The sequence below is a fragment of the Neolamprologus multifasciatus genome, chromosome 16 (genome assembly GCF_963576455.1).
Source record: "Neolamprologus multifasciatus chromosome 16, fNeoMul1.2, whole genome shotgun sequence".
NCBI lineage: Eukaryota > Metazoa > Chordata > Actinopteri > Cichliformes > Cichlidae > Neolamprologus > Neolamprologus multifasciatus.
Window position 1 is genome coordinate 24,917,953 of NC_140454.1, and position 20,704 is coordinate 24,938,656.

The 20,704-nt window shown below is 45.2% G+C and overlaps 1 protein-coding gene and 1 pseudogene across 1 annotated transcript; one reads left to right on the forward strand and one right to left on the reverse strand.

Annotated features, from left to right (window-relative positions):
* The first annotated feature begins 6,256 nt into the window (after nucleotides 1–6,256).
* On the forward strand, nucleotides 6,257–15,682 carry LOC146500899 (uncharacterized; annotated as a pseudogene).
* Nucleotides 15,683–16,715: 1,033 nt separating this feature from the next.
* On the reverse strand, nucleotides 16,716–18,692 carry LOC146500900 (olfactory receptor 10A3-like). The gene is given in 2 exon segments (XM_085134992.1): nucleotides 16,716–17,333; nucleotides 17,335–18,692. Coding segments are annotated over 2 exon segments (936 nt in total). The 5' UTR covers nucleotides 17,956–18,692; the 3' UTR covers nucleotides 16,716–17,018.
* Nucleotides 18,693–20,704: the final 2,012 nt, after the last annotated feature.

The window sequence follows — 20,704 nt, forward strand, 5'->3', positions numbered from 1 at the left end:
TTTGATGCCATCGACCACAAAATCCTACTTAACAGGCTTAAGGTTTTGGCTCGTATATCTGGCTCTGCCCTAGACTGGTTTTCTTCCTATTTGTGGGGTTCCACAGGATTCAGTTTTAGGTCCATTATTATTTTCTTTTTATATGCGACCTATCATTTTTATGCTGATGACATTCAGCTGCATATGTCCTTTAAGCCTCATCAGCTGGATATGCTGTCAACCTTAGTCCAGTGCTTAACTCGGGTTTCTGATTGGCTTTCAAGCAACTACCTTTTTCTAAATACTAACAAGACCGAGACCATGATCATAGCTCCTCCTGAGCTACATTCTAAAATTAGTCAGGTTCTTGCCACTTTCTGTCCTTCTGTCAAGTCAAATAATCAAAATCTTGGAGTAATATTTGACTCTTCTCTGGGTGTTGACTCTCATGTAAAATCTTTGTCTCATTCCCGTTTCTTTCACTCAAGAAACATCTCTAAACTGCGACATATGGTGTCTTCAGCTGAACTGGTAAAACTCATTCATGCATTTGTATCATCATGCTTAGATTAGGGGTGGCTAATCTAAGCAGGGGTGGCTGTAGCTCAGGTGGTAGAGCAGGTCATCTGCTGATCGGAAGGTTGGTGGTTCGATTCCTGGCTTCCCCTAGTCTGCATACCAAATATCCTTGGGCAAGATACTAACCCCAAATTGCTCTCCGATGCATCCATCGGAGTATGAATGTGTGTGAATGTCAGTTAGAAAGCACCTAGGAAAAATGTGCTTGTGCGAATGGGTCTGAATGGGTGAATGCACAAGTTGTATAAAGCGCTTTGAGTGCTCAGAAGAGTAGAAAAGCGCTATATAAGAACCAGTTCATTTACCATTTACCATTTAGATTACTGTAATTCCCTGTTCACTAGCTTGTGTGGCAGGATGAATGTTATGTCTTGGTTCAACCCACTTTCGGCCTGGCACATTAGGGGGGGCGCTAGTATAAATGGTGGCCATTTGAGCATTCCTGAATCGCTTACCTGTGATCTCCTTTTTGGTCACCTGACTTCCCTTGGTGTTGCAGAGATCACTTGCGGATTACCCTTCTGAAGCCTTCATCATGGCTGGTCGTAGCTGTAGAAGCCTCCTATGAGCCACCCCGTTCATGATTCGTGACGCTGTTTACTTGGAAGCGTGGGCCTTAGTGAGCGACCAGTAGCCTTACCGAAAGGTCGCTACAGCTTTTTTTTTTTATGCTAACTGAAGTGCTTTTACCGTCTGTTCCTGTGGCGAGGGTTCTTTTCGCTGCTGCTGCCAGCCTTTTAAAGTGGACGTCGGCGTGGACAGCGGCCATATGCATGCCGGCTATGGGAGTCGGCTGGCGTGCACATTGATTTACTGGATGATTAACTTATAGTCAGGCAGATGGCAAGTTGGAGCAATATGGCGATTCCGTCCTAAAGTTTTATTTAGGTTGTATGTTTGTTTTTCAGTTGTTTTGATTTGTAGTTTGGGTTTTTGTTAGGCCACTGGAGGGAGGCCCTTTTTCTAGCTGCGGATCACCAGTGTGGTCCTGCCGTTGGGTTATCCCCAAGCGCTGCATATTAGTTTTGTTGTAATATATTATAAATTTTCTTTTATTCAGATGCAGAGGGCCTGACGTGTAGGAGACTGGGGGTGCCTTGGTGGCGGGATCTTTTGAGTGTTACACACCTGTCTTTTTTTTTAGTTTATTAGTGTGTGTGGGTGATAGTCTGTTGCACCGGTGTATGGGTGGGTTTTCTTTTCTTTTTTTGAGTTGGTGCATGGTATCCCGGCCCCTCTACTGGTAAGCCTCGGCTCTGAATGTTCTTTTTGTAGAATGTTTGTATATTGATATTTATGATTGTGCTTTTATATGCTTTTTAAAATAATTATTAATAAATTGTTATACTGTTTTATCATTGAACCTCGTCTCTGTACTGAGAACCTAAGCGCCTTTCTGGTGATTAGTGTTACTTCTAGTATTTTCTGGGTGAAATTCCCAGGGTGGTGTTGTCTTTTAAACTGTGAAGAGTATTTATTTTATTCCCACCTCGTGCTACCACACTTGGATAAATCTCTCTCTCGCCTCCAGGCAATACAAAATGCAGCAGCCAGACTACTAACTCGTTCTACCAAACGTGCTCACATTACTCCCATCTTATAGTCTTTACATTGGCTCCCAATACAGTTTAGAATTCGCTTTAAAATTCTTGTTTTAACATACAGAACACTAAATGGCCAGGCCCCAGATTATTTATCCAAGCTTCTTATAAAATACACTAATGCTTGTCGTCTCCGCTCACAGACTCAGAGTCTTGAGTCAGGTTGTTCCCCGTACACGATTGAAGACAAAAGGGGACAGAGCCTTTCTGTCACGGTTAATGAAGGGCCCAAGATGCAGGCACTTGCTGGTGGGAGCTAGGTTTATTTATGGAGAGTAATGTACAAACAAAGGTGAGGGTGGCGAAAAACAGAACTGAGTAAAACCTAAACTGGGATAAACTAAGCATAGAAAACAAACCTGAAACTTGGAGATGCAGGGAGACATAGAAAGACAACCAGAGATGACGGAGGAAGATACACAGACGAACCAGCAACGCACACGAGAAAACACAGGGCTTAAATACACACAGGGCAATCAGGGAATGGGAAACAGGAGGGAGGCACGGCTGGGAGTAATTGGACATAACGAGACAAGGGGAGTGAAACTAGAAACACTGACGAGGGACACAGACCTACAAAATAAAACAGAAACTCACACTTGCAAAAACACAGACTAAGTCTCAGTCTGTTGCACCAAGGCTGTGGAACAGTTTACTACTACAATTAAGTTTGCTTGACTCTGTGGATTCTTTTAAAAAGCAGTTAAAAACTTTTCTGTTCAAACAAGCCTTTTGTTGTTTGACGTAGTTTATATTTTTTGCATTATTTACATTTAACCTTTTACATTGTGTATAATGTCTATTGATTGTATTGTTTATTTTAATATTTGTGTACAGTGGTTTGTGACTGCCTGTCTGTGAAAAGCGCTTAATAAATAAACTTTACTTACTTACTTCTCCCGCTCGCACAGGGTTTATTTCTGGACAAGCTTCACCTTGTTTCCCCGCCCCCCACTTCTCGTCTAGCAACTAATGTTTTGCTACTTGGCCCGATGGAGGCTATTCTGCCCGGCCCGTCGGCCCAGCCTTCGAACAGGAAGCAGCGCTCACGCCGTCGACGCCCCTTGCCACAGGGGATTTCAGAGCGGCCGGCTGTGGTGAGTAGGACGGACAATATTTCTGGTTGAACTGTAGGACTGATTACTTATTGGGGTTGTGTTTTGTACAGCAAAAGACAATAAGAACTATTTATCACCTAATCAATCCCCAGCTCAGCTACCCTCAGCTCAGTCTCCCAAACCTCCTGTTCAGCTGCCACTAGCTCAGTCTGCAGTGTCACCTGCTCAGCTACCACCAGTTCAGCCTCCAGTGTTGTCACCCATCCAGTCAGCCACTAGAGGTTAAGACGCCAGTGCCAGCAGCTTCACCTGGGAACTCAACTGAGCAGTCTCAGCCGTCAGCACTCGCTGAGAGTTCTAGTGAGTTCACCCATCCACCTTCGTCCTCTGTTGGGTGTGTTGGAGAACTCTTTTGGCCTGCAGAGGACTGCACCCTGCGGTCGCTGCCTGAGCCAAACCAATGTGCTACCATGCTCCAGTCAGCGTCAAACCTGCCAGAGGTCCCAGCGCACCTGCTGGTTCTGTTTTGTCCCCGCCAGAGACCCGCGCACCTGCTGGTTCTATTTTGTCCCCGCCAGAGGCCCGCGCACCTGCTGGTTCTGTTCTGTCCCTGCCAGAGACCCGCGCACCTGTTGGTACTGTTCTGTCCCTGCCAGAGGCCCGCGCACCTGCTGGTTCTGTTTTGTCCCCGCCAGAGACCCGCGCACCTGCTGGTTCTATTTTGTCCCCGCCAGAGGCCCGCGCACCAGCTGGTTCTGTTCTGTCCCCGCCAGAGGCCCGCGCACCTGCTGGTTCTGTTTTGTCCCCGCCAGAGACCCGCGCACCTGCTGGTTCTATTTTGTCCCCGCCAGAGGCCCGCGCACCAGCTGGTTCTGTTCTGTCCCCGCCAGAGGCCCGCGCACCTGCTGGTTCTGTTTTGTCCCCGCCAGAGACCCGCGCACCTGTTGGTTCTGTTTTGTCCCCGCCAGAGACCCGCGCACCTGCTGGTTCTGTTCTGTCCCTGCGAGAGGCCCGCGCACCTGTTGGTACTGTTCTGTCTCCGCCAGAGGCCCGCGCACCTGTTGGTACTGTTCTGTGTCTGCCAGAGCCCTCATGGCTGCTGGCCCTGTGTCTGCCTACGCTGGAGGGTCCGAGAGGCTCGTTCAGCAGCCTGCTTCCGCTGGAGGGTCCGAGGAGCCCGTCCAGCCATCACCCTTGCCTTCAGTGCCAACACCTGCTCCATCGCCTGCAGTTTTCACACCGTCACCTGCAGCGTCACCATCCGCAGCTGCCAAGCCGCCGTCTGGTTCCGCAGCTGCCACACCGCTGTCTGGTCCAGCACCATCCTCGCCTGGTCCAGCCTCCGCCTCGCCTGGTCCAGCCTCTGCCACCTCTACACCGCTATCCGATCCAGCTCGGCCTGAACCACCAATGACTACTTTTGATTTTCCCTCTACATTTCACCTTTAAAAACTATTTACTTTGCCTAGTTTGGTATCATTCTTTTCAGCACAACCTCAAGTGTCTGAATTTACATTTATGTTTTCAGTTTGACATACTGTATTAGCACAACTGATCTAAAATCAGAAAAAAACATAAACTCAGAATAGAAAAAGTTATACTTTTTACTCTGACAACTACAAACATGTTTAATGAATCATATTTCATAACTTTAAATTTAAATATAAACTGTAAATTTTAAAATCCTATGCACAATTTTTGCAAACAAAGTTATTTGCAGCCATTTACCTATCTACCTTTTCTTAAATAATCATTTCAAACTATTTACATAACAATCAGGTGTTCTTCATTAAATAAGATGCCACACAAATTATTTGTGCCACTCCAAAAAATAATTTCTGTCCACTATAAAGGAGAACACCCCAAGCCTAATACTTGTTAGTAAAGGTAACAGCGTTGTAACGATAGAAATAGTAATTAGTTAGATTACTCATTACTGAAATAACGAGTAATAATAATAATAATGGATTGCATTTATATAGCGGTTTTCTAGGCACCCAAAGCGCTTTACAATTCCACTATTCATTCACTCTCACATTCACACACTGGTGCAGGCAAACCACAGTTGTAGCCACAGCTGCCCTGGGGCAGACTGACAGAAGCGAGGCTGCCATTTTGCGCCATCAGCCCCTCTGGCCAACACCAGTAGGCGGTAGGGTAAAGTGTCTTGCCCAAGGGCACAACGACCAGGACAGAGAGAGCTGGGGATCAAACCGGCAACCTTCCGGTTGCAGATGAGCTTCCCAACCCCCTGAACCACAGTCAGAGGAAATTAGAGATTGCATGTCCAATCTGAAATGTTGCATGTTTAATCCCCTGAGTATTAATAACAATGATAATATCAAGAATAAATGACCACATTTATGTATTATGACCACACATTTATGACCACATTTTGTCTGTCAGAGCCCTGACTTCAGTTAAAGATGTAAACTAAAGTATCATCACTAAAACATCATGCATGACTGATTTGTGTGTATATGTTCAAATAAAACAAACAACTTTTCTGGAGACCTTTCTTTCACAACAACTCCATGCACATGTGATTAGCATGTTATTTCTAACAGAAGATAAAAATATACTAAAAGATTATCAAGTAAACATGATGATTAAGCCTCAGGGTCATTCGTCCAGGGCACTCCTTTATCCCCAGGACATTAATTGTGTGTGTGATGCTCAGGGAGCAGCAGTCTCTAGGCTGATGTAACTGTGGGCTAAGCTCTCTGCTCGAAGTCCACTAACATCAGGCACTAAGGAACAAAGAAAAATATTTTCTGTGGGCATTTGTTATTTTTTAAAAATATTTGTATTCAAATAAACCTCAGGTCAATGTGTACAACACTCATCTTTACTGAAAATAACAGTCAAAACTAATGTATACTAGAGCTTATTTCATAAATGAAATTATTCCCCCCTTGTAAACAGCCAGTAACATTGAAATAGACAAATATTTGTCACTGACTAATTAGAAAACCCAAGTGAGAGATAATAGTCTATAATGGAGAAATATCTCCTTACCAGAGATATTGTCATGGTCCTGGGTCAGTGACCCAGCGCTTTAAGTTGATTATTATCATTTTTCTAGTTTGTTCTGATTTTGTATTTGTTCTTAGGGGTTGAGTTGTGTGTTCTATCATCCCTACCTGTGTCTCTCCTCTGCGTTCTGATCGTGTCCCCAGTTGGTTGTGTAAAACAGTCTGTGTGTTTCCTGTTTTACTTTGTAGGTTTGTGTCTCGTTATGTCCATTAGTTCCAGCTGTGTCCCCGCCTGTCTGCCATTTCCTAGTTACCTGGTGTGTGTATTTATAGTGCGTGTCTGCCTGTGCTCCTCGTCGGCTCGTCTGTGTTTCATGGTGTCCTGTTCCTCGTCTGCGTCTCTCTGCCACTCACCCCGTTCGTATGATCTCCGGTTTGTTATTCAGCTCACCCAGTTTAGGTTTATGTTCTGTCCTGCCCTCAGTTCTGTTATTCGTGCACTGTAAATAAAACCCTCACTCATCTCATCACATCGTCTGTCTGCATTTTGGGTCCTCCTTTTCCTCCACACCACACGGCTCACCCCGCCAGCCGTGACAGTACGAGCCGACCAAACATGGACCCAGCAGCATCCACACCCTCCCAGGAGTTTCGGGAGGGGGTGATTGACTCCGTTTCGAGGTTAGTTAACCTATGGCTTGAGCATGAGGGGGAGGAATTTCACCGCGCTGTAGAAGCCAGGCTACAGCAGCTTATTTCTGCTCACCCCTGGCTACTGGACTCTCTTCACCCGCTCGCACAGAACTTCATTCTGAACGAGCTCCGTCTTCACCCCCCGGCTGCTACCACCCACCCTGCAACTCATGCTTCACTTCCGACAGAGGATGTTCTGCCCGGCCCGTCAACCCAGCCTTCAAGGGGGAAACGGCGCTCACGCTGCCGACGCTCCTCGCCACAGTCGGACCTGGGGATTTCTGAGCGACCGGCTGTGGTGAGTGGACAAGACACTCTTTCTGTTTCACCAAAACTTGTGACGGTTTATACCGGGGCTGTGTTTTTTGAGCCTGCTGCACAGCCGCAAGCTCGTTTAGCTGCACAGCCGCAAGCTCGTTTAGCTGCACAGCCGCAAGCTCGTTTAGCTGCACAGCCGCAAGCTCGTTTAGCTGCACAGCAGCATTCAGCTCGGCCCCCGGTATCCCCACTAGCCCAGTCATCTATGACATCTTCACCGACTCCCTCTGTACGGGAAGCTGCGTCTGTGCCCCCCGTTTTGGACTCTTTTTCTAGTACGTATTTTTTGCAGAGAGACAAACATGTTAAAAAGGCAATTGTTCCTCAACAGCTGGCTAGTTTAGAGACTGTTACTTGCTCCAGGGCCTCACCAGAGGTTAAATTACAGCCCTCAGCTGACTCTGGACCCCTGGAGGCTAAGAACCCAGCTGAGGACTGCACCCGGCTGTCGCTACCTGAGCTGAGTCAATGCTCGGTGCAGCTGCAGTCAGCTTTGTGTTTGCCAGAGGCCCGTGCGCCTGCTGGTTCTGATTTGTTCCTGCCAGAGGCCCGTGCGCCTGCTGGTTCTGATCCGTTCCTGCCAGAGGCCCGTGTGCCTGCTGGTTCTGATTTGTTCCTGCCAGAGGCCCGTGCGCCTGCTGGTTCTGATCCGTTCCTGCCAGAGGCCCGTGCGCCTGCTGGTTCTGATCCGTTCCTGCCAGAGGCCCGTGCGCCTGCTGGTTCTGTTTTGCGCCCGCCAGAGGTCTCCGCGCCTGCTGGTTCTGTTCTGCGCCTGCCAGAGGTCTCCGCGCCTGCTGGTTCTGTTCTGCGCCCGCCAGGGGCCCCTGTGCCCGCTGGTCCTGTGACTATTCTCGCTGGAGGGCCCGAGGAGCCCGTCCAGCCCCCTGTCCCGTCAGCTGGAGGGCCCGAGGAGCCCGTCCAGCCTCCTGTCCCGTCAGCTGGAGGGCCCGAGGAGCCCGTCCAGCCTCCTGTCTCGTCCGCTGGAGGGCCCAAGGAGCCCGTCCAGCCGCCTGACCCGTCCGCTGGAGGGCCCGAGGAGCCCGTCCAGCCGCCTGTTCTGTCCGCTGGAGGGCCCGAGGAGCCCGTCCAGCCTCCTGTCTCGTCCGCTGGAGGGCCCGGGGAGCCCGTCCAGCCGCCTGTCTCGTCCGCTGGAGGGCCCGAGGAGCCTGTCCAGCTGCCTGCCTCGTCCGCTGGAGGGCCCGAGGAGCCCGTCCAGCCTCAAGACTCGTCCGCTGGAGGGCCCGAGGAGCCCGTCCAGCCTCAAGACTCGTCCGCTGGAGGGCCCGAGGAGCCCGTCCAGCCTCAAGACTCGTCCGCTGGAGGGCCCGAGGAGCCCGTCCAGCCTCAAGACTCGTCCGCTGGAGGGCCCGAGGAGCCCGTCCAGCCTCAAGACTCGTCCGCTGGAAGGCCCGAGGAGCCCGTCCAGCCTCAAGTCTCGTCCGCTGGAGGGCCCGAGGAGCCCGTTCAGCCCCAAGACTCGTCCGCTGGAGGGCCCGAGGAGCCCGTCCAGCCCCAAGACTCGTCAGCTGGAGGTTCAGGAGAACCCAGCCAGCTTCCTGCCTCGTCAGCTGGAGGGCCCGAGGAGCCCGTCCAGTCTTCTGCCTCGTCAGCTGGAGGGCCCGAGGAGCCCGTCCAGTCTTCTGCCTCGTCAGCTGGAGGGCCCGAGGAGCCCGTCCAGTCTTCTGCCTCGTCTGTTGGAGGGCCCGAGGAGACCGTCCAGCCGCCAGCTGCAGCCTCATCATCATCCTCGCCGGCTGCTGCTCCATCCACGCCGCCGGCAGCAACAGCGGCTTCATCTACACCGCCGGCAGCCTCCGTGTCTTCATCCTCGCCAGCTGCGGCCTCCGTGTCTTCATCCTCGCCAGCTGCGGCCTCCGTGTCTTCATCCTCGCCAGCTGCGGCCTCCGTGTCTTCATCCTCGCCAGCTGCGGCCTCCGTGTCTTCATCCTCGCCAGCTGCGGCCTCCGTGTCTTCATCCTCGCCAGCTGCGGCCTCCGTGTCTTCATCCTCGCCAGCTGCGGCCTCCGTGTCTTCATCCTCGCCAGCTGCGGCCTCCGTGTCTTCATCCTCGCCAGCTGCGGCCTCGGCTTCACCCACGCCGTCGCCTGGTCCAGCTCCGGCTTCACCCACGCCGTCGCCTGGTCCAGCTCCGGCTTCCGTTTCGCCTGGTCCAGCCTCTGCTTCCGTCTCGCCTGGTCCAGCCTCAGCATCCTCCTCGTCTGGTCCAGCCTCAGCATCCTCCTCGCCTGGTCCAGCCTCAGCATCCTCCTCGCCTGGTCCAGCCTCAGCATCCTCCTCGCCTGGTCCAGCCTCAGCATCCTCCTCGCCTGGTGCTGCGGGGGCCACGCCACCTTCAGGTCCCAGACTGCCGCCTCGACATCGGCGGTCATCTGCCAGGCCGCTTGTTGGGCGTCATCGTCGATATGGACGACCTCCCAAAGGCCGCCGCTACCTTCCGTGCGGCCGGCCTCCGGACTTGTGTCGCCGCCGCCGTTGCTGTCCGCACGGTCGGCCGCCTGACTTGTTTCCCCGTCGCCACCGTTGCTGTCCGCACGGTCGGCCTCCTGAACTGTTTCCCCGTCGCCGCCGCTGCCGCGTGCACGGTCGGCCTCCTGAACTGTTTCCACTTCGCCGCCGCTGCCGTGTGCACGGTCGGCCTCCTGAACTGTTTCCACTTCGACACCGCTGCCTTCCGCGCGGTCGGCTTTTGGACCTGAGTTGTCAGCCTCCGGGCCGGCCTCCTGAACCGTGTTTTGGAACCCTGTTCAGGAACTCCAGTCTGTGTTGTGTTTTGAACAATTCATTTGGCCCACTGGAGCTTGTTTTTTGTTCGGTTGTGGTCCCTCCGTCCTGGGCCCCCCGCCGCCCGCCCTGGGTTGGTCGTCTGTTTTTGTTTTGGGCTGTCTGGAGCCAGCCCTTGGAGGGGGGGGTACTGTCATGGTCCTGGGTCAGTGACCCAGCGCTTTAAGTTGATTATTATCATTTTTCTAGTTTGTTCTGATTTTGTATTTGTTCTTAGGGGTTGAGTTGTGTGTTCTATCATCCCTACCTGTGTCTCTCCTCTGCGTTCTGATCGTGTCCCCAGTTGGTTGTGTAAAACAGTCTGTGTGTTTCCTGTTTTACTTTGTAGGTTTGTGTCTCGTTATGTCCATTAGTTCCAGCTGTGTCCCCGCCTGTCTGCCATTTCCTAGTTACCTGGTGTGTGTATTTATAGTGCGTGTCTGCCTGTGCTCCTCGTCGGCTCGTCTGTGTTTCATGGTGTCCTGTTCTCTCTGCCACTCACCCCGTTCGTATGATCTCCGGTTTGTTATTCAGCTCACCCAGTTTAGGTTTATGTTCTGTCCTGCCCTCAGTTCTGTTATTCGTGCACTGTAAATAAAACCCTCACTCATCTCATCACATCGTCTGTCTGCATTTTGGGTCCTCCTTTTCCTCCACACCACACGGCTCACCCCGCCAGCCGTGACAGATATTTAATGAAAAAAGTTCCCCAATCTTATGTAACTTTTACAGAATAAAGTAGACCAAAAAGCAAAGAAAGGATTAATAATTCATTGATAAAAGAACTACAAAACTAAAGAGCATTATAAAATATAGTTATTATAAAAAGTTTTCTTGAGTTAATGCGAAATCAACACAAAAAAAGTTCTGACTAGGTGGGTAACCTCTAGTTGTCTACTTGCCACCATCCTAGTCACACAGAATGGACTCAGACTGCACACAAAGTCCCATTGTTAAAGAATCATGCACTCAAATGCATAACCTGCTCTTTAGCCCTGAATACAATAGAATAAATTAATCTTCTAAATATTAGTTTTAATTTTAAATGAGGTTTTGTGTTTTACTGTTATTAGGGTGACTGTGGTTCAGGGGGTTTGGGAAGCTCATCTTGTAACCGGAAGGTTGCCATTTTGATCCCCAGCTCTGTCTGTCCTGGTCGTTGTGTCCTTGGGCAGGACACTTCACCTACCGCCTACTGGTGATGGCTAGAGGGGCCAATGGCGCGATACGGCAGCCTCACTTCTGTCAGTTTGCCCCAGGGCAGCTGTGGCTACAACTGTAGCTTGCCTCCACCAGTGTGTGAATGTGAGCGTGAATGAATAGTGGAATTGTAAAGTGCTTTGAGGGTCTTGAAAAGCGCTATATAAATGCAATCCATTATTATTATTATTATTATTATTATTATTATCCATGAAGCTGGTTACAGAGATCATACAAATCCACTATTCTTAAAATCAAAAATTCTAAAATTCACAGATCTGGTTCATTTTCTCACTGCACAAATTATATATAAAGCAATAAATAACCTGCTTCCTGACAATATTCTAAAAATGTTTTCTAAAAGGGAACGGGGATACAATATGAGGGGGGAATTAAATTTAAAACATCCTCGTATCCGTACAACATTAAAACGTTTTTGCATCTCTGTGTGTGGAGTGAAGCTGTTGAACAGACTAAGTAAAGCTATAAAGCAATGTCCGAGCATGGCGCAGTTTAAAAAGGGGTTTAAGGAGATGATTTTTACAGGGTACAGGGAAGAGGTAGAGATTTGATAGGGTGTTCTTGTCTAATATTTTCATGTGTGTGCGGGACCACGGGTATGTTGGTATGGGTATATATATATTTGTAGGTTGTGTATCCTTTGAGGTGTTAATGGGGTTATTGAAAATGTGTATATGTGTATATACGTATGTATGGATAGATAGAAACATATATGTATATATATATAAAAAAAGAATAATAAAAAAAATACACATGACATATAATGTAATTGCAAGGAGGTATTTCTGTAGTCTATTGATTACTAGATAGTGGAAAAGGGGTGGGATTAAATAAGCTTATGCTTCTTCCTGCTCCTTTTTGAACATGAAAGTTATTTGTAGTTGTGGTTGCTCGTTTTCCTTTTGTCTTGCTTTGTTCATTTGTCTCTTTTAATTCTATGTTGTTGTACTTTTTCAACATGTTCAAAATAAAGATTCATTCAATCAATCAATCAATCAATTATTATTATTATTATTGTTGTTATATGAGAGAGAGGCCAGCATAGGGCAAAACATCAAATGGGCAACCTTAGCACTACACTTTAGTTTTACCAGCTTTCTTTTTGGAACCACAGACATGGAGAGAGGAGGAGAGGTGGAGAGAGTCAGCTGCTTTAGATTCCTAGGCATCAACATCAGCGAGGTGTTATCACAAAAGCAAGATGTTTTCTACGGCACCTGAGAAGACTCAGAATGAACTCCAGAATACTCGAACGTCTACTGTTGCACCATTGAAAGTATTCTGACTAGCTGCATCACCACCTGGTATGGCAGCTGTAACGCTCTGGACCGCAAAGCTCTGCAGAGGGTGGTGAGATCAGCTCATGGTGGTGAGATCAGCTCATGAGGAAGATGCAGCAGATTCTCTCTGATCCCAGCCACCCCAGCCCCAGACTTTTCACACTCCTGCCATCCGGCAGTCAGTTCAGGAGCATTCAGACACACACTAGCAGACATAGAAACAGTTTCTACACACAAGCCATCAGGCTTGCTGACATTCTGCACACACCATTACACACTCACTACAACTGCTGGACTCAACACACTGTCACTTCAAACCACTTAAATCCTCACTGCACAGTTTTACACAAACTGTAAATAATAAACTATTTGTTTTAAATTCTCTTAACATTTTAACACTTTTATTATTTTATTAAATTTTAATACGATTAGAAGTATTATTATTATTATTATTATTATTATTATTATTATTGTTATTATTATTAACATTATTGTTGTTGTTGCTGTTGTTGTTTTTTTTTTCAAATATATCTGTAACGGGTAAATGTTGCTACAATGTTTTCTGTATGTGATAATAAACTTGAACTTGACCTTGACATCACCTCCCAGGGGCCTTTTAAAATAATACAGGTTTAAGGCACTTCACTTTCAGACCCAGAAGCTGTCAAACTTTTACATGAAGTCTGTGGGGCAGCAGTGGGGAGGTTGCACAGGGAATGTTTGGCAACATCTTCATTTTTCAGCAAAACAAGGATCCCAAATACACTGCTAAAGTAGTAAAAGTATTTTATCATTTGAAATAATTTTTCAAAGGGACATTTTTTAAACAGAAATGCAACAAAATCTTGTTATAAAATTAATGTAACATATTTATCAAACTGTTGTCTGATTTCCTCATTTAAGAATCCATCCCTTAATGAACAATTATTAAAATGGCACACTTTTCCCATTTTATTAAAAAAAGAGGCTTTTTATTCTCGATAAATGTTGTTAATTTTCTTTCTTAGAGAGAAACATTAATTTGCTCCTTCAAAAGTATTGTAGGCTAAAGACAGGATAAGATTGCTTTCCTTTGACTGTGGTAGAAAATATAGAAATAGAAATATAGAATTCCTAAACTGTATGAATTTTAAAACCTTTGAACTGTCAGCTAGTGACACGGCAGCAATATACAGGGTGGGCCATTTATATGGATACACCGTAATAAAATGGGAATGGTTGGTAATATTAAAGTCCTGTTTGTGGCACATTAGTGTATGTGAGGGGGAAAACTCCTCAAGATGGGTGGTGACCATGGTGGCCATTTAAAAGTCGGCCATCTTGGATACAACTTTTGTTTTTTTCAATAGGAAGAGGGCCATGTGACACATCAAACTTATTGGTAATGTCACAAGAAAAACATTGGTGTGCTTGGTTTCAACGTAACTTTATTTTTTCATGAGTTATTTACAAGTTTCTCACCACTTATAAAATGTGTTCAATGTGCTGCCCATTGTGTTGGATTGTCAATGCAACCCTCTTCTCCCACTCTTCACACACTGATAGCAACACTGCAGGAGAAATGCCAGCACAGGCATCCAGTATCCATAGTTTCAGGTGCTGCACATCTCGTATCTTCACACCATAGAGAATTGCCTTCAAATGACCCCAAAGATAAAAGTCTAAGGGGGTCAGATCGGGAGACAGTGCATAAAGAGGGAAACACATCATCATGTAGCAATTTCAAATATCCAGTGGCCTTGAGGTTTCCATTGATGAAGAATGGACCCACTATCGTTGTATCCCATATACCACACCAAACCATCACTTTTGTTGTTCCAACAGTCTTTGAGGGATCCATCCAATGTGGGTTAGTGTCAGACCAATAGCGGTGGTTTTGTTTGTTAACTTCACCATTCACATAAAAGTTTGCCTCATCACTGAACAAAATCTTCTTCGTGAACTGAGGGTCCTGTTCCAATTTTTGTTTTGCCCATTCTGCAAATTCTGTGCGTCAACCTGGGTCATCCTCGTTGAGATGCTGCAGTAGCTGGAGTTTGTAAGGGTGCCATTTGTGAGTAGCTAATATCCGCCAAAGGGATGTTCGACTAATGCCACTCTCCAGTGACATGCTGCAAGTCCTAAGCTGTGGCCATCCAAGATGGCCGACTTCTAAATGGCCACCATGGTCACCACCCATCTTGAGAAGTTTGCCCCCTCACATATACTAATGTGCCACAAACAGGACTTTAATATCACCAACCATTCCCATGTTATTACGGTGTATCCATATAAATGGCCCACCCTGTAGAAGGAGGAGTCTTCTCCAACATCCTGCCTTAAATTTTGCATCTCTCTAAAACAAGTGAATTTACAGTAAAGGTGCCAATAAAATAGATAATGTTTTTACACATCTAGATAGAAGAAGGAATACTTCTAGTATAGTTTTCCTTTGTCTGACTGACTTCAGTACATCAGTGAACTACAGAATCAAACTTTTCTCTCACACATTGCTGTGTTATTATTTCATTTTGATTATTATTATTATTATTATTGTAACCATAAGGTCAAAACCTACATGAACCTATGTATATATTTTTGTGTTCTTGGTGTATTAACTCTATACGACTCCACCCCCCCCCCCCTCCCCCAGATTTGCCTTTGATCTGTTGTCTGACACTCATCTAATCTCATATGTTTGATGCCTTTTTCTACATTTTGTTTTATATTTAAACACAAAAGCAGACTATTTTACTCCTAATGTTTTATGAAAGATATGTGACCATATGTAGACCACTGGAGTATCACTCTCTAATCTCTGTACCAAGGACTGCTGTGTTAGTCACTCTGTCCTGTCCTTCCTCTCTGCTTTGAGACTCTCATTATAAGCTTAGCATCACTTAAATTATTTGGATCCATCATAAACAAGCTTTACTCTGTGAACTTGTCAATTGTCAAACTTGCTTGTGGTTCAACAAAAGTGAATGCATTGCATGTTCATAGCAAGCAGGAAAAAGTTCACACAGACTTTTGTGTCACATTTATTTTGTCTGCTTAATATCTCGACTGCTTTGCTTTTTGATCTCATGTACTCGAGGTTTGGATCAGCATCTCCGCCACAGCATTTAAAGAACTTCATGGCCATTAAATTCCTCATCATCCCTCCTATTTTGAATCCAGTTTGTTACGGTTTGATCCTGACTAAAATTCAAAGATGAATGCTTTTTAATATTGCATATGCCAGCCTACACAAAAATATCAAAGTCTAATATTTGTAATTTCATTTGACCAATTTTGATGTTTAGTGTTTTACTGTGGTTTCAGAATAAATCTAACAAGTTACTGTCAAAGAAAGAAAAATACTTTATAAATTTATTAAAAGAGCAATAGAAAAGGGGAACATGACAGAACACTCATTTATCAAGTGCAAATCAAGGGAATAAAAAAAAATTAACTAAATCATACAGCTTTCTCTTAAGAAAGTGCCCCAGTTTTAAAAAGAAGTAAAAGCAATTTTTGGATTAGTCATGAAGTTTATCTAACACTGAGGTAATATTGTTTAAATCAAATCACAAAAAAACAAAACAAAACAAAAAAAAAAAACTGAAGGAAACTCGGGGTTTAAGTGGACAAGTTTGCTACATCTGTGTTGACCTTATGACCACAGTCTGCAGAAAGTATGCCACATGCTAAAGGACCCACCTCACCTTGCCCATCAGCTGTATGAATGCCAACAAATGTTAAAGTTCCATTGAAGTAACCACTACATGATGAAGAAGAAAAGTGCTTTTATCCCAGATTCACACTGAACTCTCCTCTGAACTCAGACATTCTATACATTAGTAACAAATCTAGTGCAAGACAATTTAGTCTTTCTTTTTCTGCACAATTTTCTTTCTTTTAAAAGTCTTTTTTATTAGACAAAGGTTTCAGTGCAACATATATTACAAAGTACTTCTTACACAATTTTCTTATATAAGTGCTTTATTTTTGAAAGAACTAATTTGACCATTTTTACTATAGTAAATGTAGGCGAACTGTCTACGCAAGTGTATGTTTTGATGAATAAGTGTGGTAACTTCTTTGGTAGAGTTTTATTTCTAGGTAGTTTGTCGAATTTCAGTGTACATTTCTGAATTGTTCCGGTTCAGTTGTTAGTTCAGAATGGACAAATGAAATTTTAAACAACAGCAAAAAAAAAGAAAAAAAAAGAATAAAATTAAATAGAATAATTTCTTACAAAACCCTGAATCAGGTAAGAGGTGGTATGTGATGTAAATTGTAAATGTAGTTTCCTGGCCTCTCTCCTCCTCACCAGTGTAGTGATTAAATATGTATCAAAGAGCCTAACTGACATTTTTAGAGGAAATTAGATGTTGCAAAGTAGCTTTAGCAAAATAAAGAAAATAATTTGAATATCATAGGTCTGTAAATTCAAATACATTACTTATAAAGAAAATGAAATCTGCTTATCTCCAATTATGCTGAATGTTACTTTCCTACACGGCAGAGATGCTGTCGATAGAGAGATAGAGTCTCTTACTGAACAAAGATTTATTTTCTCTTAAACAGAAGCATTTTACATGATTGCCTTATCTTTGGCAAATTAAATCCATACATAAATGGGGTGAGCATTGGTTGACAAATGAGGAGATACATAGGCAAAATTATACGGACTTCATCTGGTATCTGAGCAGCTAGAAGGCTGAAATCAATAGAGTGAAAAATGCACCCGACAAATAGGTTTGGCACAGAGACAATCTGAGGGGTGCAAGTAGTCACGGCTTTCTGCCTGTTTTCTGTAGATGTTTTACGGCAAACTCGTAAAATCTTCAGGTAAGAAATTGAAATAAGATTGAATGGCATGAAAAATACTCAATAACGTGAAGAATATCATAGATATAGAGCTTTGGATTGGAACTGAACATGAAAGTCTAATTATTAATTGGTGGTCACAATATACATTATCAATAATATTTCCACAAAACCTTAAACCAAAGATGAATGAAAATGAGAGTAAAAAACTAACAAATGAAAAAATCCACACAAGCAGAATCAACATACCCACTTTCTCTGTGTTCATAATGACATTATAGCTAAATGGATGGCAGATTGCGATATATCTGTCATAGGCCATGGCTACTAAACTCCAAAACTCAGCAGGTCCACTTATGTACATACAACACATCTGCAGAAAACACCACGGCACAGTCACTTCATGGCTGTCTGAGAACATCTGTGAGAGCAAAAGAGGATACAGTGATGTGCTGCAGTTTATTTCATTCACACATAAGTTGCTGAGCAGAATATACATTGGCTCATGCAGTCTTCTGTCCACATGTATGACCACAATAAGAACTGTGTTGGCCACACATATAGAGACATACCAAAACAATATTATGATAAAATATGGGTATTTAAAAGCTCCAACATTTCCATAAGCAGCCAGCACAAATGATACACTCTCACTTGAGTTTCCTTTTTTCTGCATAATGTCACACAATGAAAAAGACAAACTAATAATAATCAAACATCAGGAATCACAAAACAAAAAGCAAGCAGATTTATACTTTACAAGATTCAATTCCAGAGATTCTTCACATGCTAAGAATACATAACAATAAGTTCAGCTTCTTCTCGCAACTAAACAAGACAAACTCTTTTGCTAGTATTTATGGCTGCAGCACGGAGGAGGAGAATGAGGTGGGCGTGGCTAAACTTGAGGTCCAGAGTTAGAGACAATGGCATTCTTCTCTTTGGAGTTTTTTGTTTGTTTTAACTACCATAAATTCCACAGGTTTTCAGAATTGTAGAGGATAATAACCTTTTTATTCTTCTCAAGGGAAATTCAAATGTTTCTTAAGTGGTCCAAAATTGGATTTGAATTTCCACATTCTCAACTTTTCATATAAAAAAAATCAACTACACTTTCCAAGTCGAAACATCATTCTGATATCGTTTATGTTGATCCTAGTGGTATGGATAATTCCTGCCATACAGCTTGATGTCATCCATGTAGAGGAGGTGGTTGACACTTGCTCCATTCCGTCGTCGGTCTTGTTAATTATCTTGTACCATGTTGTTCTCCAGAGTGTAGAACATCCAGCTGCAAATTTGGTGAAACTATTACAAAATCGATCATCAACCTATGGCCTAATGTGTCCTGGTGCCATGCTCATCTATGAATACCCTTATTTTTAAGCATTGTGTTTGTTATAGACAAGCTGTAGTTTGCAAAGGAGTCCAAGAACAGAAGACGTGCTGGCCCAGTCAAAGCACATATACACACTACGATAGTCGCACACCCTTAATATCACATCCTTTACAGAGAAAATTGCAAAGTCAATATAGTAAGAGTGTCATGGTCCGCGGACTGGTGCCTGAGGAGCAGATGGGATGCCCACGCCTACAGGTGTGGCTGTTGTCTCCACACTTGCATCCCATTCCAGGCAATCATCAGGAGGCCTATTTAACCCCGTACGGCCGGCTGCTCCACGCCAGTCCGTTAGTCACCATTCAGCGGTAACTTGGCTCTCACATGAAGGTGGATGTGGAATCTCAGGTTTCTTTTGAACTATGTTAATCCTTCTACTGTGTGCCCAGGTTATTGTTCGGTGTGTTTGAGCCTACACCTGCCCGTCCTCCTGCCCGCCTGGAGTTCAGATTAGCCACCGGTCATCATCTCCTCCGCCTTCCTGGGGCCCTCTCCCGCTGACCCTCACCCCTCCGGTTCCCACGGCCCAAGATAAATAAATTGTAAGATAAATAGCTCTACCCCATTGTATGCTGTTATCTCCCTGCTCCCCAGTAACTCTCTTCCCTTCTCTTTTGCATCCTCCCACGGTCCCGATCACAGCGTTCCCGAGTTGTTATCTCTTGGTCCCTTGGTTCTAATATTAACACTGCGTGTTTTCCTTTGATCATTCCGGGACACCCTTAGTTTGAGAAATAAAGTTATTCTGCGTGCATCCCGGCATATTGTGTTTGCTTCTGGGTCCAGCTTGCGTGCTAGAACTATGGTTCTTGACAGTACGGACTGGCCAGGATGGACCCAGCAGATCCAATACGCTCCACTATTAACAAGCAGGGCGCTATACTTGGTCAGCACGATCAGCTGCTCCAGTCACTCCAGGACCAATACACACTCAGGAAGAACTGCGTGCCAAACAACCCAATCCTACGTACCGCGGCATATCTTCTCCGCTGCTGGAACCCTTCCATGGGGAGCTGGACCTGTGTGGGGGGTTCTTTTTCAATGCTCCCTATTTTTTTAGCTGTGCGGCGCATGCCTTCCCCACGGATGCTGCTAAGATTTCCCATTTTGTTGGGCTGCTGCGGGACAGGCGTTACCATGGGCTGAGGCTTATTTAACTTCTCATCCAATTCATCTTTGCCATTACAATGACTTTCTGGAGGAGTTCAAGGCGACCTTCTCTCCTCCGATCTCTGAGGATGATGCGGCACAGAAATTATTGGCGCTCCGTCAGGGGCGGGGCAGTGTAGCTGAGTATATAATAGAGGTTCGGACCATGGCGGTTGCCGTGGGTTGGTTCAATTCGGCCCTCCGCGGGATTTTTTTACGCTTGCTGAACGATCAGCTGAGAGACCACCTTGCATTCCACGAGGAAACAAAAACCTTTGAGGAGCTGGTGTAACGGGTGTATTAAAAAATAATTTATATTTCACCAAAGATCCATCCTGCAGTGTTATCTTGCTTTGTCAGTATTGGTTATGTATATGTGTTTGTTTATAAATGTTTATTTTCTGTATTTATATTTTGGGAGCTTTTATTTTGTTTGTGTGACCTTTGACTTCCCACGAAGTCACTTCCTGTAGCTGCGTGCTATTTTCCCCAGTCGCTTAGAGGCCCTGCTGAGGAGAGGTGAGCATAAACACAGTTAAAGTAACTAAAAGTAATTCAAACACTGCTCGTTCCCTTTGTGCATTTTGTCTCACAGTTCTGTTTGATATTTTAGTGTGAATTATTGTTTCTCTGCCAAGTACAGCACTTTATTGTAACATGCTAGTTAGCCAATCTCAGATGAGAGCATAAGAGCATGCACGTGGCTTCTCATGTGGGTTGCTATCCTTCTCTCTCCCTTGAAGGTGTTCATGCAGATGTCCAGTAAAGTGAAGTCGCTGTACTGTTTTGTTTTTATTTTAAACAGTTCTGGGAGAATAAATCCATCCAGCTGGTAAAGTGAGAGCTGACTCCTCTGGTCATTCGCACAACACAACGC